The 25,901-nt window shown below is 49.1% G+C and overlaps 1 protein-coding gene across 2 annotated transcripts; it reads right to left on the reverse strand.

Annotated features, from left to right (window-relative positions):
• Window positions 1-7,340: 7,340 nt before the first annotated feature.
• Ak2 (adenylate kinase 2) lies at window positions 7,341-25,662 on the reverse strand. Of its 2 annotated transcripts, XM_032897412.1 has the most exons (7): window positions 25,472-25,661; window positions 19,227-19,352; window positions 16,151-16,261; window positions 15,965-16,059; window positions 11,486-11,558; window positions 10,538-10,733; window positions 7,341-8,271 (listed from the first exon to the last, which is right to left on the reverse strand). In XM_032897412.1, the coding sequence occupies exons 1-7, from the start codon at window positions 25,562-25,564 to the stop codon at window positions 8,267-8,269; spliced, it is 699 nt and encodes a 232-aa protein (XP_032753303.1). In that variant the 5' UTR covers window positions 25,565-25,661; the 3' UTR covers window positions 7,341-8,266. The 2 variants fall into 2 exon arrangements, with proteins under 2 accessions (XP_032753303.1, XP_032753297.1); XM_032897406.1 differs by lacking the exon at window positions 7,341-8,271 and having other exon boundaries at window positions 10,376-10,733; window positions 25,472-25,662.
• Window positions 25,663-25,901: the final 239 nt, after the last annotated feature.

Here is a 25,901-nt window from a genome sequence, read left to right on the forward strand (position 1 = left end):
CTGACTTTTCCTTGGGAAACCACCTAAAGGCCAGTTAATCAGCCTAGCTAACTAGCAAAACTCATGTTCCTAACCACAGTCACTGACAGCCCAGTCTTTTTGGGGAGTCATTAAACAGGAAACATAAACCTGGGGTTTCCTCATGCTAAAGAAAAGTGCCAAGACCAATTGCTTCCTCTGGTGTCTGGTATTGTGGCAGGTGATCCAGACAGGGACGAGGTTCTCTCTTAAGAGCAAACGAGCAAGTAACCCCGGCACAGTCACACAAGAGACAACCAGAGGGCATCAACTAGTTTTGAAGGTAATTTTTTTTACAGTGTTTTAAAGTTATGTGTCATGGAAACAGAGAAAATATAATTTTATACTTTAAAAAATGTATGTGACATAATAAACAGAAAAATTAGAACACGCTAAAAACTTAAAAAAACAAAACAAAACCATTTTAGTCCTGCCATACATCTCTGATCAAAATTACCTTCAACCATTCCAAATGCTTTTTAAAAAAGAATTATTTTGGGCTGGAGAGATGGCTCAGCGGTTAAGAGCACTAACTGCTCTTCCAGAGGTCCTGAGTTTAATTCCCAGCAACCACATGGTGGCTCACAACCATCTGTAATGGGATCTGATGCCCTCTTCTGGTGTGTCTGAAGACAGCGACAGTGTACCCACATACTTGAAATAAATAAATTAAAAAGAATTATTTTATTTTACTTAATGTGTATGAGTACACTGGAGCTGTCCTCAGACACACCAGAACAGGGCATTCAATCCCATTACAGATGGTTGTGAGCCACCATGTGGTTGCTGGGAATTGAACTCAGGACCTCTGGAAGAGCAGTTAGTGCTCTTAACCGCTGAGCCATCTCTCCAGCCCCCCAAATGCTTTTCTACACAAACTTTATCTATAGTATAGTGAATGACTACTTTGTCTTCTGATCCTCCTGTGTCTCCTTTTTAGTGCTTGGATTATGGCCCTATAATATACCAGTTTATATGGTGTTAGGGATCCCGCCTAGGACTTACTATCAACTGAGGTGCATCCCCGGTCCGCTACACAAACTTAGAAAAAAGATGTTGAGCTATGAAATCGCTCCATCTGTAAAGGCACTTTTGCCACCCAAGTTTGACAAATGGAGTTTGATTCCTGGAATCTACTGTGGAAGGCGAGTAACACACATACACACACACACACACACACACACACACACACACACACACACACACACACGAGTTTAAAAAATATTCACTAAAAAAAGTTAAATGTAGCTGGGTGGTGGCAGTGCACGTTTTTTAATCCCAATACTTAGGAGGCAGAGGCAGGCGGATCTCTGAGTTTGGTCTACAGAGTGAATTCCAGGACAGCCAGGGCGACACAGAGAAACCTTGTCTAGGAAAATAAACAACAAAAAAGTTAAATGTCGTGGGTGGGGGGGAAAGGTGGGTATCAGATGAGGAGAAAGAGCACCAGTGGAAAGACTGCTGACAACCACCACAGTTACGATGCTGACCTCAGGAGAATCATAGACAGAAACTTCACCCAGGCTTTGGCGCTTTTCTGTAAATGTAAGAGGTAATCCAGAAAGTTCAATTTAAAAAATAACCCCACGGTGGGCGTGGTGGGACATGCGTAAGATCCCAGCACTTGGAACAGTAGAACCAGGAGGAACAGGCATTCAAGGTCATCCTGAACTTTACCTTGACATCAAGACCAGCCTGGGCTATATGAGCAACTGATTTTAAATGAAAGAAAGGGGGTTGGGGATTTAGCTCAGGGGTAGAGCGCTTGCCTAGGAAGTGCAAGGCCCTGGGTTCGGTCCCCAACTAAAAAAAAAAAGAAACAAAAAAAAAAAAAAAAAAGAAAGAAAGAAAAAACCAAAATCCAAATCTGCATTGCTTTGTTAACGTGTTTACTCGCCCGGCACCTTATTGTGAGATTTTTCTGAAGCGATTAGTCCGTAACTGTATATTCTCCTGTCCCACGATGAATCAGCCAATCTCCCTGTTGTTGGAAACTTAGGTTGTTTCCAGTCCTCATCCTGCTACAAGAGCTTTCGGCAGGAGCTTACTCATTTCCTTAGAACACAGGAGCTGGAAGCCCTCAGCTCCCCTCCCTTATTACAGGGCGATTTTCAAAGAATGTAAGGCAGAATGTAACCATTCTCACAAGGGGCTCTTCTTGCCTCCTCCCTAGTGTCATGCCTCAGCTCCCGTGGCCTCAGGCAGGGCAGTTCCTAAGGCGGCCATGGCAATGGGTTTGTGACATGTGCAGGTACAGCCAGCCGGAGGAGTGCTTGCACAGCTCTGCTTCTCAGTGAGTTCTGGGTCTGTGTCAAGTCTGTCTTATCTGCCTAGCTGCTGTGTCAGGTCCACACACCTCCTGACAGTTTCCACTCAAGTCGGCACCCCTAGGCATGGGATGGGTCCCCATTTCCACCCAGGGGTACATCTGGCAGCTCAGGAGAATCCAGAAGTTTGGTAAGTCTTCCACAGACAGAGGGTGGAGCAGCCACTGGGAATGAAAACGGTGAAGCTGGCCATTCTGAAATGTCTGCTGGCTTTGGCGAATGGCCCCGGGGAGCAGGAGGAACCACTTGGTTCCATTCTTCATGGGCACGTGATCCCCACGTCACTGAGGCTCATAGGCTGTCTTCCTCAAGACAGTGAGCTTTCAGTTCCAAGATCTAGCCAAAGGTCATCTTTGTCATCCTCAGAAACCCTTTTCGCGGAGAACACAGTTGACAAAACTGAGGCGCCCCTCCCCCTGCTCCTTAACTCCTCAGGGAAGGCTGGAATGTGGGGGGAGTTAGCGTGGACAGACCTCAGGGGCATCACCGCACTCATTTCCTGCTCTTCTGGGTTCTTCACACTATTCATGAGCTGAAAGACCTCTCTTATTTCCTTGAGTTTTCTTTGAAAACTCATATTCCAATCAGGGGCAGATTTCCCCAAAACTCTAGGCACTGGCGCACTTGATCAGAGAATCCCTGTACTTTCCCCGGGGCTGTGCCCTCTCCTGGAATCTCCCGCTCTTGCTCTTAGGCATGGAGCCTCTTACCTCTGGAATCACACAATTAGCCTTTCCTTTTTGGTTTGGCTTTTCTCCCAAAATGGACATAAGGCATTTACTTCTCCCGACCCCCAAGCGCACATTGAGATTGGAGTGCGATCACCCTGGAGGAGGAGTAAGAGAATTTATCCTGAGTTTCTTCACAAGCAGGGCAAAAGGGGAAATAAAAACGAAGCGTTTCTTACTTAGAAGAGTGGGAACCTGAGTCAGCGAGCACGAGGACTCCCTAGCTCTAAGCCTCAGTCTTTAAAGGCACAGCATCTTACATTGTGAGCCATGGAAACCTGAGTGTGGCAAGATGAGGTTTCTGAATGACACAGCTAACGACTCAGGTGTTTCGGGCGGCGTGACCCGGTGCTGCACTGCCTCTCACTGCAGCCTGGTTCTGGTTGTTTCCCGAGCATGCTGGCACAACCCAGAAAGCCGAGGGGCACAAGATACATCAGCTCAGATTCCAGACATTGGTATGTGACAAGCTGATGTATTTTGCTGGATGTAATTTTTCTGCTCTTACAGAAACATAACTGTTTGATTACAGAAAACAAAGGCTTAATGTTTTCCTACTGTCATTCCTTGGCCCTTGCCATGTATCAAATTAGTTTACCTTTGGATTATACTGTGCGAAGATGTTTCCTTTTTCTTTTTCTTTTTTTTTTCCCCCGGAGCTGGGGATCGAACCCAGGGCCTTGCACTTGCTAGGCAAGCGCTCTACCACTGAGCTAAATCCCCAACCCCAGATGTTTCCTTTTAAACATCTTTACATTTGCCTTGTGTGAGAGTCGGTCAGTGTGTGGCGGTCAGAGGACGAGTGAGAGCTTGTTCTCTCCTGCCATCCTGTGGGAACTGTTGTTCAAACTCAGGTTATGAGGGATGCTGGTAATTGCCTCTCCTCACCGAGGCATGTTGACAGTCCCGTGCTAGAGAATCTCAGTAACCTACGAAATGGTCCTAAACACATTATACCCCATACTTACTCAACCTGGGATCGACACCTCAGCCTTGACAATTACAAAAATGAAAATACTGGTCAAGTCTAAAATGCTGGTGATTCTCTAGGACCCACAGGATCAAATATTCAGGCAAGATTTATTTAATTTATTTACATATTCACTTAACCAGGATCTCACTACATAGCCCTGGCTGTCCTGGAACTCACTCTGTAGACCGGACTGACTTCGAACTACCTGTCTCGGCCTCCCAAGTACCCAGCTAAGATTTCTTAGCCTAGGAAAGGCACATCTATCCCCAGAGTATACAAACTTGCCTATCTGTGGTTAATGGTAAAATTATGTTTTTTAATGTATTTCTTATTTGTGTTGTAAGCATCTGTATGCTTGAGAAGGTTAAAGGTCAGCCTCAGGTGCTTCTTACCTTTTTGAAAAAAATCATTTTCAAGTACATGCACTGTGCCTGTGTGGGTAGGTGCGTGAGGGTGTTAGGTCTGGAGTTACAGGCAGTCTGAGGTGCAATAGGTGCTGAAACCAAGTTCAAGTCCCTGCCAGGAGCTGTCAGGACACTTGCCGGCCATGCTGTGGCTCTCATTCCCTCCCAGCCCCCTTTGTGAGATGGTCTCTCGCTGGGTTCACCAACTAAGCTAGGCAGGCTAGCTCCCCAGCACTGAGATCACAATGGCACAGCGCCATGCCCAGCTCTTTGCATGGGTGCTGGATGTGAAACTCAAGAGCCTCAGGACTTCCACAATGCTGTCCAGCTCTCTTTAGCCTGCGGAATTGTTTTTAAAATACTTAGGGTTTGTCAGTAAATGTCTTTTTTTCTTCACCTCGTACGTATTCGTTCCTTTTAGGTTAGATCTGTATCTCAGGCTGGCCTCAACCTTGACAGCTGAGGATGACTAAGTTCCCTAGCCTCCTTGTCTCTACTTCCCAAGGGCAGAAATTGTAGGCGTATCGCACACCGGGTTAAGTGTGTCATGTGTACACTGACTTTAGCTGGGTAACTGGGGTCACGTGGAGAGGAGCTCCAAGTGAGAACCACTAAACAGCTTTAAAGACTGTAGAGACCTCCCTGCTTCTGAGCAACTTCACAACAGTTCGGCTGGACCTCAGGCCTGAGGGCCAACTGCACAGGATCTAAGCCTGGCCAGGGCCTTCCTTCCTACCTATTCTGTGCCAGGGCACCTACAGGGGCCTCCCACGGGGATGTTCATCACCACACACTGCTACGGCAGCCTGAGGCACTGGAGCAGAGCGCTTCCTCTGAGGTAATGAATAGTGTAACGCCACCGGACAGAGGGCTGGGCAGAGATAGAAAGCTGACAGAGCCAGCACACGCCTTCCTGGGCTGCTGCTTCCAAAACTAAAGGCCCAGAAACCAACTCCTCTCACCAACTCTGGCTCTCTGAGAGCTCTGCAGACCCGACTCACCAGAGCTCCGGGCCAGCAGGAAGCCATAGAGAACCGTAACATAGAACAGGTCTTAATTGTGGTGGCACGGCTGCTAGCCCTTCTGTGTTGCATGCATCCCTGCATGGGTGCCTCATCTCATTCACGGAGTGTAGCTGTTTCTGAACTAGGAGTGTTTGAGACCCTCTTCCCTATCCTTAGTGAAGCACCAAGCTGCTAGCAGGGTGGTAGGAGGGTGTGGCGCGACAGAACGGCTCTGCTTTTACTGTTCCCAGATGTATCAATCTCCAAACGGCAAAGACACCATGGGCTGTAATGGAACTTTACCTCCATAGGGTTGACCCTCCCACAAAGCACACTATCTGTATACATTAAGGTTAAGAAAAAAAAAAAAAAAAAAAAAAAAAAAAAAAAAAGAAAAAGAGAGAGAGAGAACTTTGCACAGTCTTAGTGGTTCATAATTTCTAGGGGAGCTTCTGGTGAACGATCCTGATCCTCGACCTGGCTCCTAACGCCCAAGAAGGCAACAGTTTTCCGTGCAGGAGTAGTGAGCACACCTGACCACAGGGCCATTCCCACTCTCCACCAGAGGAAGCAAGGCTGCTCGTGGTGAAGGAGTTCCTCCTGAATTGTCACGGTGTGCCAAGCCATTGTCTAAGGCTGCTCTTTGTCCCTCTCTGGTACTGGTGTCACTGTACACAGGAGATCCTAAGAGGTGACATATACCCTGGTCCTCACAACTGGCAGGGACTGAGGAGGAGCCCTTGCTGGGGAGGCCCTTCTCGGTACACAGCTGCACACTGATCAGCAAAGTCTGTGCTGGAGAGAGATCTCCAGCTGTGCCTGTTTGTAAGACAGAGGACGGCTTCCTGAGTTGGGAGCAGGAGGCCTGTTTTCTCCACAGAGGAAAGTCTCAGTGAGGGTGACAGGAATTGAGCAGGGCAGAAGACCCACGAGGTATTTGGTTCGATGTTAGTCGGTTTTCCTTCAGCCTCCTGATACAGTGAGGAAACCAAGGTCAAAGGCAGCAAGTACGGATAGCTCAGTCTCGGCGCAGTTTGTGCTTCTTGGTCACGCTGTGCCATTTCCCAGGTCGGGCTGACAGACAGTTTTTTTCTTAATCGGATATGACAATCAAGAAAAGCCAAAACATTTCAGACATTCATACAGCCCAGAGAATGCAAACATTTGAGCAAAGCAGTCATGCCGCCGTCTCAAGGCAACAGCAGAGGTGGGAACTAAGAGCAGTGAGCACAGAATCTCAGAGGCCAGAGTCACACGATGCCTGAAGAGCGGTGGTGCTTCCAGTTCACCCTGGCTTCGGGAAGAGCAGCAACTTCTCGGAAAACCTCACAGGCAGAGGCAGCTTTTCAAGAGCAAAGGCTTCCGGCTACACCAGCCGCTGCATTAGCAGCTTAAGTCCACTCTTGCTGGGAAGTAAACGGACTGCAAACAGGACACACAAAGAGGCAAGGAGGGTGCTAAACAGGGGGCGGGGGGTTGCGTGTGTGGTGGGGGAGCTCACTGGCAGCTGGGAAGGAGGCCATCGGTGTGACGCTTACCAGGCTGCAGACAACTGTCCGGTCCTCATTATCCAGCAGAGCAGGAAGCAGATCCTTGTCTGTGTGTTCTGGCCCGGCGGTTTCTCCGATGCCTGCTGTGGTAGGCACTAAGCCAAGGCCGTAAGACAATACCAATGAAGTGCGTGACTGACTACTGGGGTTTGTCATTCATCCACCACAGGCGCTGACAGTAGAAAGGGTCCTCTTAGGAGTGCACAGGTATACGTCCTAGGACAGCGTGCTAACCATCATTGAGAACTGGCTTTAAAGACAGGTCCAGAGTTTGACATTTTTTTTTTTTTTTTGTCTTGTAGTCCAGAATTCCTCAAACAAATGCTACAACAGGGATACAAATTTTCAACATATTTTATTGACTCAGGGGTCAAAAATGGCAGCATTTGGTCAGTTATGAAAGGCACCTCATTGAAAAATATATCACAGTGTTGTCGGGCAATCCCAGTCCCAGGATTTGAGGGTGAGAAGGACAATCTTTGGATGACTTAGCTTAAGACATGTTAGCTTGTTCCCTAACCCTTCACTGTAGAGGACGAACCCAGGGCTTTCCAGTGCCAGGCACACACACTGAGCTACATTCCTAGGCCTCGTTCAGTTATTTTAAGGGTCCCATGGATGATGAAGGCAAGGCTGTAGGACTCGCGTGAGCTGGGTGGCTGGCGGCTCTGTCACCAGAGCAGGCAACTCTTAAGTCACAAGTGTGGGATCCGTCTCCCCCTGCGCCCCACGACCAGCACCCATTAGCTCACACCCCCATCTCTTCCATACGCGCAGGGGAGTCCTTATGGAATGGGGCCACCGCTGGTCAATAGTCCCTCCTCTGCACAGGACACAGGCCCAGTCTGACTGCTGTGTCCTTGGCCTGGAGATCCATGAGGTTCTTATGTAGATGCTGAGGTCTCTTAGAGAGCATTATATGGTCCAGAGGAAACGAGACGCTGATTGCTTAAAAAGAATACCAAGTCTCCTTATTTGCACCAATGCCCCCCAATCACAGTTTTTTAAAAAAATTAATCTTTTCCCTTGCTTATACTTGAAAAATTCTCACCTATGTGTAAAAAAAAAAAAAAAAAAAAAAACTTACTAATTATAACACTGCCACTGTTCCAAATGTTCCTTTTGAGCCCCTCCCCACCTCCCTCACCATCCATCATCCTTCCTTCCCATGTCCACCCTTTTCTCTTCTGCCCAGCACCTAAGAGCGGGGATCACACGGCGGGGAGATGAGCAGTGGTGCGGTCGCGCCTGGCCTTCTGCTACTAGGCTGAAATAGAGAGGAAACAAGAAAGAACAAAATGGGTTTTTAAAACAAACAAACATCAGGGAAGGCTGCCATGCAACCAGATGCATCAAATCCTGGACATTTCTCTGTCAGGTTTCTGAAAGCTCTCATACCCTGAGGCGACAACTCTGCAATTAAAGCAAAAATACAAACCCAACCACCACCAAGGAGCAGGTACCCCAGGATTTCCTAGCTCCTATCTGAAGCCTAAATGTCAACATGCATTTGGTGTATGTGCATACATAAACATATATGTATATATGTATGTATATGGACAGGTGGCAAATGTCTGTACAGGCACAGATCAGTCACATTTAATTAGCAACCACTCAGGGACCTGTACTTAGAGGTCAAGTGCCTACGGCTGCTCTAGGTCAGGAAAAGTCAACTGCAGGATGCACAGAACCACCCCCTCCAGACAAAGATGGCATATTCCTGCAGCCCCAGAGGATAGTTTTGGTTTCACTCCTCTCCCTTGTCCATTCCCAGCAGTCACGTGCTTTCCAGAAACACACACAGCCAGACTGGGTTTCTCTTAAGAGCAGACAGAATTAGCTTAAAGCCAAGAAAACAAGACAGGGCAGTGGCAGCAGACACTTGGAGGCCAAAAGGGAGGCGAGATGGCCACGTACCCATGAGTTTCCATGTGGAGACAAGCCCTCCGACAGATTCAGACAGTAGGAGAGCCCAGGCCAGATGGGGGCCAAGCACTTTAGAGTTAGCAGGAGGTTATGCTGAGGCAGGCCGAATTATTTACGTCACTGACTTTCTAATGGCTTTTCCAGAGGCCGGAGGCTGAGGTCTCATCACAGCAGCCCACTAATTTATCTGTCACAAAGCAACCAGAGACCAAAAGGCACAGCACAGACCATAGGACACTCATAATTATGGGAGCCAAGGTTACGAATAGAAACTTGTAATGACCATAGGTGGTCCTGTTTTGGGGTGATCTTCTCTTGGGGAGCCTGTGGCTACCCATCATGAAATAGGGGGTAAAGGGTTAAATTTGAAAGGGATACATCTGATTTGGGTTTATACCCTGTGTTTGAATAAATTTCTGATGGGAATGAATCCAAAGAGATTATCCCCGGTCACTGGCTCAACCCTAGAAACAGGCAAACAAAAACAAACTTCCCTAACTGGGTCTGTCTGGCCCGACCTTAGGGGACAACCTGAACCCCGAAGGACCTTCTACCTGGCATAATTCCTTGACAACAGCTCACTGTGTAACAGGAAGTCCCAGGTGGTCTGAACTTCACAGCACTGGGACGTGGATCCCAAGAACAGTCTAACCGCCTCACTGTTCCATGTGGACGCCCTATCCTAGCAGCATCTGGACTCTGCAATGTCTTTTAAATTCCATTTAAGGGGGAAAAAAATTAATGATTCCTATGCACCCAATGACTTGTGGCTTTTTGTTTCCTGTCAAGAATGTGCATCAGGAACTGTGACACTGCCTGACTTCATGTGACCCTAGACTCGGAGTCAGCTGCTTGTGGTAAAGTCATAACTAGGCTGCCTGGCAGAGGGTACTGAGCAGTTTTTTTTGGCCAAAAATAGAATTAAGAGTGTGGCTGAGAGAGAAAGACAGAAAGAGAGAGAGAGAGAGAGAGAGTGTGAGAGTGCGGCTAATAACACAGGAGGGGTTAGAAAATCTATTAAAACATGTCTTGTTTAAAAAGTGTTATGAGGGGGTTGGGGATTTAGCTCAGTGGTAGAGCGCTTGCCTAGCGAGCGCAAGGCCCTGGGTTTGGTCCCCAGCTCCGAAAAAAAAAGAAAAGAAAAAAAAAAAGTGTTATGAGGCTGGACACAGTGGCACATGCCTTATTCCCAGCACTCAGGAGGCAGAGACAGGAGGATCTTATGAGTTTTAGACCAGCACGATCTATAAAGTTCCAGGACAGACGGGGACACACAGAAACCATCTCAAAAAAGGAGTCATAATGGTATCTGGTATCAAATACCCTGTGTGCTAATTTCTAAAACAATAAAAAGAAACGCAAACATCTGGTAAACAAGATTCAGAATGTGAGGGCCAGCACACACACCACACACATACAGATGAGCACTGCACATACGAGACACATCAAATAAGTGCTTTTTAATCAGTACATTAGAAGGTGACCTTGCTGTCTGAGAAAGGAAGTTCCTTCTACCTACCTAACCACGACCACCCACCATTCCTTTCACAGAGAGGAAGAAAAGAGGCCCTTCACCCAACATTAGATAAACATGACCAAGTCTTTACATGTGGCTTTGGAGAAGGCTGCCAGGATGCTTGCAAACACCACGTCAGGGGTCTGGGACGCATCAATGGCGCAGTGAATGCCCCGTTTCCTGTAGTATTCCACAAGCGGAGTGGTCTGAGTGTGGTAGGCCTCCAGGCGGGTCTTCAAGGCTTTCTCGTTGTCATCTGACCTGCGGATCAGGGGCTCCCCAGTGATCTGAGAATGACAAGGAACAGAAGGAGGGATTGTTAGAGGGGACCATTCTGCCTGGGATGCTGCCTGGTTCCAAAGCCACTCAAGGCAAGAGAGTCAATCTAGAGCTTCTCTAATGAAGAACTGTGCTAGACCAGAAGCAGAGGTCCCGAAGGAGAGATGCTCTCTATGTGCTCCGTGCTCAGGCCGCTCAACTTTGAGTTGGAAGACGGAAACAGGAAGCCCAAGCATATGAACACCTCCAGTCTTAGATGCTTGAATGTTTACCGTAATTACTGCAGCCCTACCCACTAACGTCCTAAAAGCAGCAAGTGAGAGGAGAAAGGACTCTGGTAGATTGGTCAATTTTGAAATGCGACCTGTATTTATAGACCCTGGACAACATGAGTTTGTCTCTGCCACTGTTGCCCGCATGTTCTACAGCAGACCATGAAACTCCACGTAGTCAATGAACAGAGACCATGGAGGAGACCCAGGGCAGCAGTCATTGAATACCCCAAGGGCAGGGCATTCTGGAGCACAACGGTCAGCAAAGTTCTCTTCAGCGCCAGCTCCTGGAAACACTCTTCCTGAGTAGCCAACTGCTTAGATGGCCATGATGCCAGGAAGGGACTGCTGTGACAGAGGACAAGCATAAAGCGACCAGGGGAGACACTGCCCAGATTTGCCACCAGCCATCTTATTTACAAGACAGTGATACTTTCTGGTTAAGTAAAACCAACCAACCCATTCCTTCCCTTCCTGGGTTTACATACATCATCTTTCATGGCCTCCTTTGGAGGGTTGAACTCCTCATGGTAGGACCGGCCACTCTTGGGGTGAATCAGCCTGCAAGACAGCAAATGATCATGAGTCAGGTTGCCTGGAAATGCCTCAGTACTCCAGGGGACTCTGGAAGGACAAGCAGAGAAAGAGAAGTTGAATGGAAGACTTTAAATCCGCAGAGAACCCAGCTAGCACCTCACACCCACACCTTGGGAAACGACTGGCCTTCCAGCAGAGGACCGCTACTGCTACCTCTTGTTTAGGAACGTGCCGACCGCAGAGTGCTTTGTCCAAGCATGAGGCAAACGCTGGTGCACCCGCCCATCCGGGTTGTGGAAGGACTCTGACGTCAGTACACAAGCCTCCACTCTAGTCACACTAAACAAGTTCGTAGTTGCAACGAGATCTTACACTGAACCCATCTGTTTACAAAGTGATGGACCAGTCTGCCACAGCAGCACTTAGCAGAAATCAACAGCTACAAGAAACATGGCAGTCCTCTGCAAGATCCGTACAGTGTTGGAGAACACAGGATAGAAATTAACCCTGTCCTCTTCAGCTCCTCCTTTTAACTGGAGACGGGGCTTGGTACAGAGCCTGTGCCAGCCTTGACCTTCAGCTCCCGTGCTACAGTCTCACAGGATCACAAGCACACTCCTGGCTGCACCGCTTTCTAATCTCATCAAACACATGAAAACATGTTAGAGATATGCGCACACCCCATGAACACACAGATCAATGGGAGCTGAGGTAAGACCAGGCAGTGTCAAGGCATTAGGGAAAGGACGAGTTAAGCCAGTCATGAAGATGGACACAGTAGCTATGCCCATATCTCAGCTACCAGGGAAGCTAAGAGGAGGAAACACAGCTTGGGCAACACAGTCAGACTCCGGCTTAAAGAAGGAAGCTATGTGTGGTAGCTCACGCCTATAATCCCAGAATTTGGGAGAACCGAGGTAGGAGAATTTCACTTGCCACTAAGCCTGATGACCTGAGCTCAGTTCCTGGGGCCCTCACGGTACAGAGAACCGACTCCTGGCCTCCGCACGTGAGCTGTAGCATGCAGGTACACACCCCACACGCACCAGGCACAAATATAATAGAGACAGGGCGAGAGATGGCTCAGCAGCTAAGAATGCTTGCTGCCCTTCTAGAGAACCTGAGTTTGGTTTCCAGTACCCAGACTGGGCAGTTCACAACTACCCTGTGACTCTCTAGTGCCAGGATCAGACAGTTTTCTTACTTGTGGTCACCTGCACTCGTGCACACTTACATGCATAAGGACACGCGCACGCGTGCGCACACACAATTAAAAATGAAAAAAATCCTAAGGAAAAAAAATCGAACAAAACCAGTGAACCAAGTCAGAAGCAGGCCGTCTTCATTTGGTGCTGAGAATGTGGCGGGGGCTGCACCCGCACTGACGCCTTCGAAGCAGCAAGCCGTGTTCCCAACTGGGGATGGTCACGCAAGGAATCTGGACACCCGAGAAGAGGAGGCAGGGCCGCTGTGCACAGCAGCCAACGCTGAGCTCTGCATTTCCTCTGTTATTGCTGGGAGGCGTTTTTGTTTGTTTTTGAGATAAGGAATGTAAGATACGTAGCCCTGGCTGTCCTGGAACTTACTATGTAGACCAGGCTGGCCTCAAATTCAGGTGGAACCATGAACCTCTGCTTCCTGAGAGCGTGGACTAAAGTTGTGCTGACAAGTTGTACTTTCTTACTTTCCCCTCTATTTAACTGAAAGCTTGTGTCCTCACGGGGGTCTGCTCAGGGCTTCCTTTTGGGGGGCCTGTCTCTTCTATGACTTCCCAGTGGCTCGGAGGTTGGGGAGAACATATTTTGTCTGTTATCTGGGAAGTTCTATTTATACTGAAGTCCTAGCCATAAAACGCGATCCTGCATTTTAATCACAACATATTTTGGGGGAGCTAAGAAGATCGATTACACTAGATAGGAAGGTAATGGCACGGCTGGGGTAGCTGCACAGAAAGCCAGCTGCAGTGAGGCTGCTCGGGGATGCAGGCTGCTGACGGCACCACTTACAGCGGAGAGTTGGGTCCTCCACTACGTGAGCCCTGCAAAGCCTTCTCTGGTGTTTCCATTCAGAAACAGCATCCAGGAGGATGCGGGGAGAGGGAGAGCACAGGGGGCATCTAACAGCCAGGCTGCAACAAACACAACTCTTTCCTCTGTATCCCTAGGCTGCCACTCAAAAAACCAGCCAGATTCTCCCAGCCCTCTGATTACATACACTACGCTATTCTTTAGCCATTTAGAAACACCATTGTTAAGAACACAAGGCATATACCCATGAAGAAAACCAAAGGTAAATGAAAGGAAGCCTAACCACCCAGTTCTCTAGACAGGCAAGACCACACATGGCACAACCGTAACAGTCCCATGGGCCACTGGGCCTGGTGGGCAGTGATCAGGCTGGGCTTCTACACCACGTGTGACAGTCTAGAGCAGTGGCTCTCACCTTCCTAATGCTGCAGCCCTTTAATACAGCTCCTCGTGTTGTGGTGACCCCCAACCTTAAACGTATCTTTGTTGCTACTTCATAGCTGTAATTTTGCTACTTTTAGGAGTCATAATGTAGATACCTGTGTTTCCTGATGGTCTTAGGTGACCCCTGTGAAGGGGTCATTCAACTCCCAAAGGGGTTGAGACCCACAGATTCAGAACTGCGGTTTTAAACCCCTGTTCTTGGGGTTGGGGATTTAGCTCAGTGGTAGAGCGCTTGTTTAGTGAGCGCAAGGCCCTGGGTTCGGTCCCCAGCTCCGAAAAAAAGAAAAAAGAAAAAACAAAAACAAACAAACAAATAAAAAAACCCATTCTTTCATCCACAAAAGTGAGTTGCTACTGGACACCAGGACAGTGACACCAGAGAGCCAATTGGTAAGATAATTAGGAAGCCAAAGGGCCAACAGCAGACACGTGAAAAACAAGAACTCAGACCTCTGTGAACAGAGTCTCAGAAAACCAGAGTAAAGACTGAAGGTCACCAGAGCCGAGGTCACAGCTCGCCCAGAAGACTGCTGTGGTGAAATCAAATCGTTGTCAAGTCCTCAGCTCCCGACTCATCTTCCTCCCATCAGCAAGGCAGAGAGTGCGAGCCCTACCTACACAGCTGCTTCATAAGCCTGGACAGCTCCTCGCTAGTCTGCTGTACCTGTGAGGGACAGCTCCTCGCTAGCCTGCTGTACCTGTGAGGGACAGCTCCTCGCTAGCCTGCTGTACCTGTGAGGCACAGGGTCTGCTGAAGAGGAGGAACACTCCCTCCTGCCTCCTCTGACATCCTGCAGCTTGTTCTTGGGATTCTCACTCACTCTTTGCTTCCCCAGCCAGTCAGAAGTCTCCTTCAGGTCACATGACTATGAGCAGCCACCCCCCACCCCCCAATTTATAGTTAGCACCGAGGGAGCATGTTAGAATGCTGGTTTTGCCCCACTACCTCATGGCTCCAGATGGTATGATGACTCCCAAGCTCTGTGATGGACACTCCTCTAACCCATGCTTTCTTTCTTCCCAATGTCATTCATTCTGTCCCCCACCCCCACGGGCCAACGAGTTTATCAGGGCTGCATCCTGAGCCCCTCTCCTAACCAACACTCATTCCCGCTGCTACTCCCTTCCGGAAAAGCATCACTCATTTAAGAAGGCTGAGTGGATGGCCTACCTCCCCTAGGCAGCCTTCTTCATCTGTCCCCAGGCTCTCTTCTTCCTACTACAACAAACGGCCAGAACCACCCAAATTCCATACATGACACTGGGATCAGAAATAGGTACCACTGTACTATTCTCCAAGAGCTCATGAACTCACATCGCAAGGCCCATATGAGATCAAAATTCTAGCATGGGCCAGGAGGGGCGCATGAGCTCCCTACTAAGGAGCTATGAAAGCCAGGGCATGGCCTCTGGTAGGTTGAACACATTCCAGTGGATGACCCCAGATCTATAAATCTATTAGCAGCACAAATTGGTGGGTCATTATTGAAAGGAGTAGAGCGGGCTGGAGAGATGGCTCAGTGGTTAAGAGCACTGACTGCTCTTCCAGAGGTCCTGAGTTCAATTCCCAGCAACCACATGGTGGCTCACAACCATCTGTAATGAGATCTGATGCCCTCTTCTGGTGTGCCTGAAGACAGTGCACTCATATACATAAAATAAATACATCCTAAAACGGGAGGGGGGCAGAGGGTTTGCTTATAAGGCTAGTGGGAGGAATGGGGGATAGATATGATCAAAATGTATGAAATCCACAAGGAATGGATGAAGAATATATTAAGACAAAACATGCCTAGACCGAGATGTGACTCTGAATCCCGCGCTCCTCTCTCCACACCCCTTCCCACGCCACCATGGCAGTGCACATTGATGCACAAGATCCAGACACCTAGAAACGGCACTGAGCTTCTTCTGCCCCACAAAGGTGGGGAAGCAAAGGGACCCTTGAGGGGCACACACCTTCCCGTGATTCTCCGGATCAGCAGGGAGTCCTGGATGCTGAACTCGATGACTGAATCGAGCTTCTCTTTCCTCTTATCCATGAGGTCATCAAGCTGTAAAAGATCAGACCCATCTCCTCAGAGCCATTAAGACAACGGGCCGGCCGGCACTGGCCTTCACGCAACAGCGACACACACTACCTACCATTTCAGCCTGCCTCACAGTCCGAGGGAAACCATCTAGAAGAAAGCCATTTCTGCAGGAAGGAGTCTCCAAATTCTTCTCAATGAGCTCCACGACCATTTCATCACTCACCTGAAGAAGAGAGGTTTGGGTTCAAATCTGCCCTAGGTCAAAGTGTTTGTGTATAATCACTTGGTCTTGAAGAGCAAGTCAGCGTGGCCTCACAGAAGCCAAAGCAGAGTACATGGCGGGGCCTCCACTTCGCTTTGGATCTTAACTATACAAGCTCACTGCGTTGAGGGCTGGATCTCCAATACTGTATTTTAAACTTCATTTATTGGTATGCACGTAGGAGGGGTAGGAAAGGCACACACGCCACGGTTTGGGTGTGTGTGGGGCCTCTCCTCACCTTCCACCTTTGCATGGCTCAGCACTGAGCTCAGGCCACAAGGCTTGAGCAGAACACACTTTCGCTGCTGGGCCATCTTTGTTAACTCTCTCTCTCTGCCTCTCTAGGGTGCACAGCTTTGCTCTGCCACATCTTCCTTCCACACAGGCCCAGAAGTACTGCAACTGAGCTAAAACAGCTCTCTCCTCTTCAGCTGGCTTCTCTGAGGTATTTATCACAGTAAAGCAGAGCTGACCAGTACAGGCTGCATCCGCGCTACTCCCTCACTTCCACAGTTCTGAGGTGGCCACAGACGTGTCTCTCCCCTTGTAACTCTATCGGTTTTTTTTTTTTTTTTTTTTTCCAGAGCTGGGGACCGAACCCAGGGCCTTGCGCTTGCTAGGCAAGCGCTCTACCACTGAGCTAAATCCCCAACCCCTCCCCTTGTTAACTCTAATGTTTCAGTAAACCTGGTAAGGGAAGAGGGATCCATAGCCTGTTGTCAGCAACAAGCTGCCCTCAAAACAATGAGGGTACCTGGCAGTAAAATCACCCGAGAAACAGAAGGGAATGGTATTTCACCAGGATGTGGGCAAGTACCAACCTTCCCTGATTTACAAGTTCATCAGACTAACGGGATCACACGGACATGTGGATTTGATATTTATCGGGAATGTCAAAGACTGAGGAAGAATTGCACTGGGTTGGCAATATTGGAGCAGAAACAAGGAAATGAGAAGCCACCACAACGTAGTCCAAGCCTCCACCAAAATCCCACAAACACGTCTCCTAGCATTAGAAACTTTCCCCCAGAGCCTTCAGAGAAGAGTTCCCACCCATGTTACACAGTGAACGCTGCCAGCCTTGGCAGCTAAAGCTTCCCTCTTTAGGAGCAGCTCTGAACTTGGGGACAAAGTGCAGTCTGCATCTGTAGGCAGAGAGAAACAACATCCCAATTTCCTCTCACACACAACTTTCTGCCAAAACCCACAGTCCAAATTATCTATCATCCTGGTTTATTCATGGCCTCACTGACATCAAGGGGGGAGCTAGAAAGCGGTATCTGAACAGACAAATGTGGCATCACCCAGTACTGCTCTGCTATCTCCAGGCCTAACGGGAGGTAAATTTGGGAGATTAAAAACGAAGTTCAGATTCCAGCCAAGCAACATACACAGAAACGAGGGACCAGAGAAACCAGGTGTGGTAGTCATGCCTGCACTCTCAGCACGGGAGGCTGAGTTAGAGGCCAGCCTGGGCTACAGAGGAAGTGCCAGACCAACCAAAGACACATGCTGACAATAGGCAATGAGACGGCTTCAGGCCCGTTACCAAAGCCTGAAGACCCGAGCTTGAACTCAGAGTACATGGTGGAAGGAAGGAGGGAACTGATCCCCAAAAGCTGGGCCAGGCAAACGCACACACGGACAGAGTGTAATTTAGAAAAGTAGACACAAGAACAAAGAACAAAGCAAAGGGTTTGAGAGACTGCCGTGTGGCTCAGTGCTCCAGCCTACCGGGTTCAAGAACAAACGACTTCTGTAAGCGTTACCAGACGTCAGGTTCCGGAATAAATGTTAGAAGCAAGATCTGGCCACAAGCAAACATTTGTCAAATCAGGCTGGTTATTGGGTTATACATAGGATTACTTTTCCACACCCCCAAAGAAACTCCCTCGTTAGAAGTACAGAGCAGTGAGCCTCAAGAGAGCTTTGAAAATGTTTCTTTGAAGCCGTCTCCTGAGTCTTCTTCTGCATACATGCCCAAGTCCTGCTTAGGAACAGCAGTTTCAATTTGTAATGTTCAGTATGGGCAAATTATTAAATGCATAGATACAAAGTATCTTCAAGAATACTGTCAACCCATGGGAGGAGCTGGCGGAAGGAAAGGGAGGAAATGATGTAATTATAGATGTGTGTATGTACACATATATATTGTTTGTTTTGAGAGAAGGTCTCACTGTATAGCCCTGGCTGACCTTGAACTCAAATTCAGACAACTGCCTGCTTGTTTCTCAGTGATGGGGATTAAAGGTGTGGGCCACCGTGTCTGGCTGGCAAACACACGCACTCGTGCACGAGCACCTATTTAAGAATCTATTATTTCATGTGTCTGCACGCATGTCTGTGCACCATGTGCAGGCCTGGTGTCTGTTGAGGTCAGAAGAGAATGTCGGATCTCCTGGGACTGAAGTTACAGGTACCTGTGAGCTGCTATGTGGATGCTGGGAATCAAACCCAGATCCTCTGATGGAGCAGTCAGTGCCCTTAGCTACCGAGCCATCCATCTCTCTAGCCCTTGTAATTATATTTAATTAAATAAATAATAAAGAAAGAGTAATATGAACAGGGCTGGGAAGACGGCTGTGAAAAGTGCTTGCCTGTGCACACGAAATAACAAAACGATACAAGTAAGTTCTGAGGAAATCCTAAACCCAGACTAAAGCAAACCCTATGCTGTGTTCAAGGTTCCTATTACTGCCCATCTGTTAGAGACACTGCACACAAGACTCTCTCAGAAGACTCTCTGTGACGGCGGAAGTGTTCTGCGTCTGCACAGGCTGGTAAAGTCTTCAAGTTTCAAGTGTGTCTGTGATGAATGAGGAGGCGAATGTCTAACGGAGCCAAAGCCAAGCAGCCACCTCGGCTGGGGGCTCCACTCGGGACCCGGGAAAAGGAAAATCAGCAATCCCAGTTTGACCAGACCTACCAGTTTTCCGGCATCCATTGTCGCCTTCAGCTTTTTCCCCAGCTCCGAGCCTGAAGCTACCATGGCTCTCAGCATGTCCCCAGTGGCCAAATGACAGACACAGAAATTTTCAGCCAATTTGGGTGCCTGTGGGGGCCAAAGACAAAAACCAAGAGAGTGTTAAGGCCGTGGGCCCTGGCATTCACTGGCTGTGTGAACTGCGTCCAATGTCTACTTCCTTACCTTTCATTCCAGCGCAAAGCACTGGCAGGGTTATTGTGCGAATTACAGGATTACGTGATAGTGCGTGTAAAGGACTTAGCACGCAGGAAGCCGTCACAAACACTAGCTGTTCCCACTAACCACACCACTGCAACACAAGCTACGTGCCCTGTAATAACTGACAACGAACTCAGCAGCCACGCAATACTCCACGTGCCTGCCTGTACTTAGGACAGACCATTTTATACAGGGCGTGGACCAGGGCCTGGCTGAGTATCCGCCACAGGGGGAGTTTGTTACTGCGCTGTGCTGTGGCCAGGCAGCTGGGGGAGGCAAGGCGGAGCTGCTGCGGTATCTTGGCTACGCCACTTGCCTTCTCACAGACCCAGAGCACTTTCCACATCTGTTTAACATGAAGAACACGATCCACTCAGAAAGGGGCTGTGGCACGGAGACGGGATTTTACGTCTGTTTTAGAAGGGGCTCTAGTTTGTTTTGTGACCAGGTTTTACTACGTAGCTCAGACTGGCCCTATGAGCTCTTTCCCCCTCCTCCTGAGTGGCTTCAACTACGGACAGGTGTCTGCCCCAGCAGGCTCAATATGGCCATTTAGCGAAGAGCATGAGCTTGAGTCAGACTCTCCAATACCTCACGTGTGACTTGCAGAGTTAACTTTTCCTTCCCGGGCTTTAAATCGCTAAGACGGAGAGGGAAATAACCGCGCACCACCTATCCCATACGGACTCTGTTGGACTAGTGCAGGCAAAGTGTAGCGTGCAAATCCTCACTGAGCACTAGCTGTCTCGGCAGTGGCCGCCACAGTTCAACTTGTTCAGATGGAAAGGTGGCATTCGTTTATGCCTCTTACATGAACCCTGAAGTCAAGGAGACGAAGGGATAGGAGACACAGACCCCAAAGCTCGCAGGCTGTGCTGTAATACACGAAGCTCGGTGGTGAGGCGCACGCGTACACACGGCCCCCCATCGCCACACATTAGATTTCTCCACAGTATCATCAAATGGACACACATGCGCACTCAGAGCCTGGTGTGGTTTAAACGGAAAAAGGTCTCAGATACTGCGGATCTGTTCTGTACTCACAGGTGCCGGCCTTTCATTCGGTGGTTTATAGAGGTAGTTAAGTAGCTGGCATCCCTGTTTAAACTGGGTGTTTCCTTGGTGTGCGACATAAAACAATCAATGGGCTCATGCAGGAAATTCTGGTTTGTGATTCACAGACCGAGGTGAAGAAATCACCTCTTAGGGGATGGAACCCAGTGAGACGGAATGAATGTCCCGCAATGTCCCGGACACACACCCAGGGAATGGAGCTTCCTGCCAATCTACGCTGTGTTTATTAAAATTAACTTGGGTGGATAGGTCACAGAAGCCAGGGTTAAACACCAGAGAGAAAAGCTGGTCTGGTAACTCAAGTGTTCAGGGGTGTCCCCCCCACACCCCCCATAGGCTGCTCAGTCACTTCCGGGTGACTCTAGAGCTGCGACCACACACACACACACACACACACACACACACACACACACACACACACACACACACACACACACACGCACACCATAGCCAGGTGCAAGACTCCGCCTTCGTTTACCCCTGGTCACGTGGGAGCACACATCCGATCCGATCCGCCCCGCCCCGCCCCGCCCCGCCCCGCCCAGACTGTAAAGAATACGGCTGGGCTGGAATCCTGTCTAAGGCACTCAGTTGCTGTGTGCTATCGGGAGAGACAGCACAGGTGGAAAACCACTTGCTTTCTAAGTACAACAACCTGAACTCTAACTCCAGAACCCACGAACAAGCTGGTTGTGGTGATGTGCGCTTATAATCCCGGCACTGGGGAGTCAGACAGAGGGAACTCTGGGACTCACTCACTGGCCGGCTAGTCTGACCTATGTGATGAGCACCAGGCCAGTGAATGATCCTGCCTAGAAAAAGGGTGTCCTCTGAGCTATCTCATCATTTGCCCAGAAAAATTTAAATATAACGTTAGCCATGTTGACACAAATCATGTAATATGGAATTATACCGGGACAGAGGAAGTGGTTGGAAAGAAACAAATATCACCGGACAGGTCAGGAGGAAATAGCTGCTAATATGGACTGGACGGTGTATGCGGCGAAGGGAAGTCTATAAAGGGGATCCCTGGGAAGGGATCAGCCAAAGCAAAATACGGCTCAGCTACAAGTGACTCCTGCTATACAGAAATGGAGGCCTACTGCTCTCAGAGCCTCTGATCTTCACAGGAAAAACGAGATGTGATTTCTTGTTTTTTTTTTTTTTAAATTTCTCAACTGAAAACATTCCATAGTCAACCCATTACTTGGAAGGCTGACAAAGAGAGGGAACAAACCAAACGTTTAAATGGACTTTATAAACCACAATGGGCGAGCACCTCTATAGATCTGTGATGCTCGCCTGGAATCCCACGCTTAGGAAGCTGAGGAAGGAGCACTGTGAGTGTTGGGCCAGCCTGGGCTACCCGCTGAGACCAGGGGACAAAGGAGGAGGGAAGAAAAGAGGTATTCCAGCTAAGAAATGAAAAAGGAGTAATAATCAGAACAGCACTGTTTCGCCGCCCATAATTACTAATTGCTGGGCTTAGGCAACAGATAGGAACAGCTCCTAACCCATCAAAGGCAAACAACATTGGAAGTGTCCGACCGAAGGCCAGGCCATGGCAGTGCCTGGGTAGCCAGGCCAAGGAACGGAATTTGATAAACTGGATGCAGTAAACAATATCTGCAGGAAATGGTAGAGGGGAAGAGGTTAAACACACCAAAGGAATATAACTGAAAGTTCCCAGAAAAGGGACGATATTCTCAGGACAAGGCGGCTTCTTCCACAAAGCATAAAGAAAGGGAAGAGGGCAGACAAGACGGCGCACCTACACCAAGCCTGCTGTCTCCGGTTCATCACGAGGGACCCACATGGTGGAAGGAGATGACTGGAGGTTGTTCTCTGGCCTCCATGTGTGCACTCAGGCATGCACACGCCCTTGTATGCATGCTGAATATCTTTTCTAAAGATTAAAAAAAAACAAAACAAAAAACCCACCAGGAAGATTTAAAATTATGTGTGGGACTGGTAGAAATTTGAAAATTAACTATGAAAATTTATTACAGTTTTAGGGGATACTGAACTTATGTATTTTTAAAAAGGTTTTGTTTTAGAGATACTAAAATATGTTATGGAACTGCTATGGTACCTGGAGCTCCTTTAACGTAATTTGTAGGGAGGGTGGATGGGAAAGCAATGGCCGCCACCAGCTGATGGCTACTGGGGCCTCTTATACCACTCTTTTGCTTCTTGTGGTACTGAGGACTCTGCACAAGACCTCGCTAGACCTCACACAGCTAGGTAAACAAACGGCCAGCGAACAGGTTCCCAGCCCTGCTTACTTGGCTCAGGCTGATTTCAGTCTCAGCCCAGATAGGACTTGAACCTGTGAGCCTCCTGTTTCAGCCTCCACAGTAGCTAAGCTTGCGCCTGCTCCCATAGGTGTATTTAAAACTTACAATGGCTTTGTGTGGACTTTTGTTCAACACTATGAAGCTACAACTGCCAGTATTATTATGGCTCCTGATGTGGAGAGGGAGGCGGGCAGAGGTTAAGTGAGTGCTGGGTATTTGCTGAAGTCCCAGCTCTTAGTTTTGTGGTGGTGTCCTCGGACACAGGGTCTCGCTCTGCAGCTAGGCCAGCCTCCAAGTTTAGTTGGGCTGTCTTCCAATTTGGCCTTAGTCTCTTCAGTCTCCTCCTGCCTCAGACTCTGGGACTGCAGGCGGCCATGGGCTGCCATATTCATCCTGGAAGCCAAACTTCGAGTCACTGCAAAGCCTTCTTGGACCAACTTCCACCGGCCTCGCACCATCTTTAATGAGCTCACTGCATAATGTCCTCCCATGTCTGAATAAATCAGCTTGGTGCTGTATTACACCTGAGTCGGGGGGCAGAGAGCTATGCTACGGTCAATGTTCACCGTTAGCTGTCACGTGCTCCATCCACCACCAGCTAGGAATGTGTGGGTGGTCCCGACAGACAGGCCATAACCTTCCAATGTCATTGTAAGTTTTACATCTTCAGGTGGAAACACTGAGAAGTTCCAGGGCTTTCTACGCATGTAGACATCCACAGAGGCAGACTATAAAGCCCCCGCTGTAACCCTGGATGAGTTAGTCCCCATTTCGCTACTGAAACTGTCAACTTCGGTAACACTTAAAAGAAACAAAGTGTCACTGTCTATACTAAATAAACTCCAAGTCCAAGTTGTCCGCATTCAAGATTAATCATGGCTACACTATGCATTACCTGATAACCTAGCGTGACTGCAACTGGAACGAGAGGTGTCAGAATCACTGAGTACGAGGTACTGGTGAGACCTCACAAAAGAACCCCTAAGTTTACAGAGGGGAGGTACAGTGGTCCTTTGTGACCTACAGCCCAGGGGCAGAGGCAAAGTCAGAAGAAATTAACTAAAGCCTTCTAGACCTCCTTTCTCCGGTCACCCCCACCCCCACCCTAATCGATCCGTATCACTCATCAAACTCTGTGGAGTGCCAGGAGATGATCATGTGCTTGTCAAGGCTTGAGAACTTGGCAAACAGCACAGGTGACGTGGGTCCACAGGTGAAGGAGCTTGCCACTAAGTCTGATGGCCCGAGTTAGATCCCTGAGCTCCACATAGTAGACAAAGAAAAGGACTCCAGCAAGTTGTACTCTGACCTCCACGTATGCACCACGGCACGCATGTCCCTCTCTTTCTCTATGTCCCTGCACACACACCCTCTCTCACCCTATGTGTTAGAGAGAGAGGGAGGGAGATAGGGAGAGAGACGGGAGGTATCTTCAAAAACAATAAACTCAACAGGGCTAGGAAAAGGGAGGACAGTGCTTGGGAACCCAACCTTGAAGGAATTCCCTCTTCAGAGCAATATGATCACCAAGGTGGGGAGACAGGGGCGGGGGTGGATGGGTGTTGCCAAAGGCTGGGTAAGAAAGGGACACCAATAACCCACCACATGAGCTTGCAAACCCAAGATGGGAGCATGAATTTATGACCTAGATGTCAAGCAAGGCTCTGCGTGGCAGAAAGCAACTCCAATCCTCTGGAGGCACAAGCCTCTGTGAAACCGACTTCACTAACTGAAGTCACTGGACCTCTGGGCCTGTTTTCCTACCTGTTGACCCTGCATGTTAAGAGTCCTTAAATCGGGGTTGGGGATTTGGCTCAGTGGTAGAGTGCTTACCTAGGAAGCACAAGGTCCTGGGTTCGGTCCCCAGCCCCAGAAAAAAAAAAAAAAAAAAAAAAAAAAAAAAAAAAAAAAAAAAAAAAAAAAAAAGAGTCCTTAAATCGCTCAATTACAACCACCAGAGCCATCCCATGCTACTCCATGAGCACTCCCTGTCTCACTCACACCCCTCCATGATTCCTGCGGTTTATGAACACGATCTATTCATTCATCTCCAGCTTTCCGGTGAGCTGGAAAGGTTTTCTCCCATCCCCCCAACCCCCAACCCTGGTAGTTCACGCAGCTCATGCCTCTTGGCAGAACGCCTCGATCAGCATACGCCAGCTCCCACTCTGCCCCACGTGGAGACTTCTTAGTACCCCTAGTCATTAATCATTAAAAAGAAAAGTTTTACCCCCTTGTGTTTGGAAGTTATCCCTGACTCAGGGCAATTCGCTCTCAACTCCCAGGGCGTCTTGGTCACAAAGCTTTCTCCCACTCGGGCCTGTGATCTGGAGCTCGAGCCAGGAGAATCGCCCTGTCTTTCACAATTTTCAAATAACACCCCCTGGATGCCCTAACACGACCCTGGGTTCTCCCAAGACCCCCAACCCAGCTTCCCCTTTACTGAGACTGGGACCCTCTCCTAAATACCCTGCCACAACTGGAGACAGCGAGAGGGTCTCTGCAGGCCAGGGCTTACCACCCTGCTCCGGGGCGGGAAAGGAGCTTCCGGATCTCCGACCGCCCTGACCTTGCAGCTCCGCGGGCTCCGCCGCCGGGCACGGAACAGACACTCACCTGGGTCCCCTTGCCAGCCCCGGGAGGCCCCAGCAACACGGCACGGATGCCCTTCGGATGCTCCGGTTCAGGAGCCAACGCGTTGGGAGCCATGTCTACCAAAGCTTCACTCCACCAGCCACCCGCACACCTCACAGGTCTAGCGTTTCCAGGCCAGCGCACAGCCTACTCCGGGCTCGCACTGGTCACTCGCCGCGTCCGTCAACCCTCTCTACCCGCCCCCCGAACCTGATGGACACTATCATCTACCAATCGTACGACGAGACTGAAAAATTCCTGTTTCTAATTGGACAGAATAGGGAACGAGGAAGAGGCGGGCCAACCTGGGAAGAGCTGGGCAATTGAGCGCGTGTGGCTCTGGGCTGGTGTATGGAGTGGGCGGGAAAACGAGAAGGAAGCCCGGAGCGGGTGGGAAGTTCTAGTTTGGCGT

The sequence above is a fragment of the Rattus rattus genome, chromosome 1 (genome assembly GCF_011064425.1).
Source record: "Rattus rattus isolate New Zealand chromosome 1, Rrattus_CSIRO_v1, whole genome shotgun sequence".
NCBI lineage: Eukaryota > Metazoa > Chordata > Mammalia > Rodentia > Muridae > Rattus > Rattus rattus.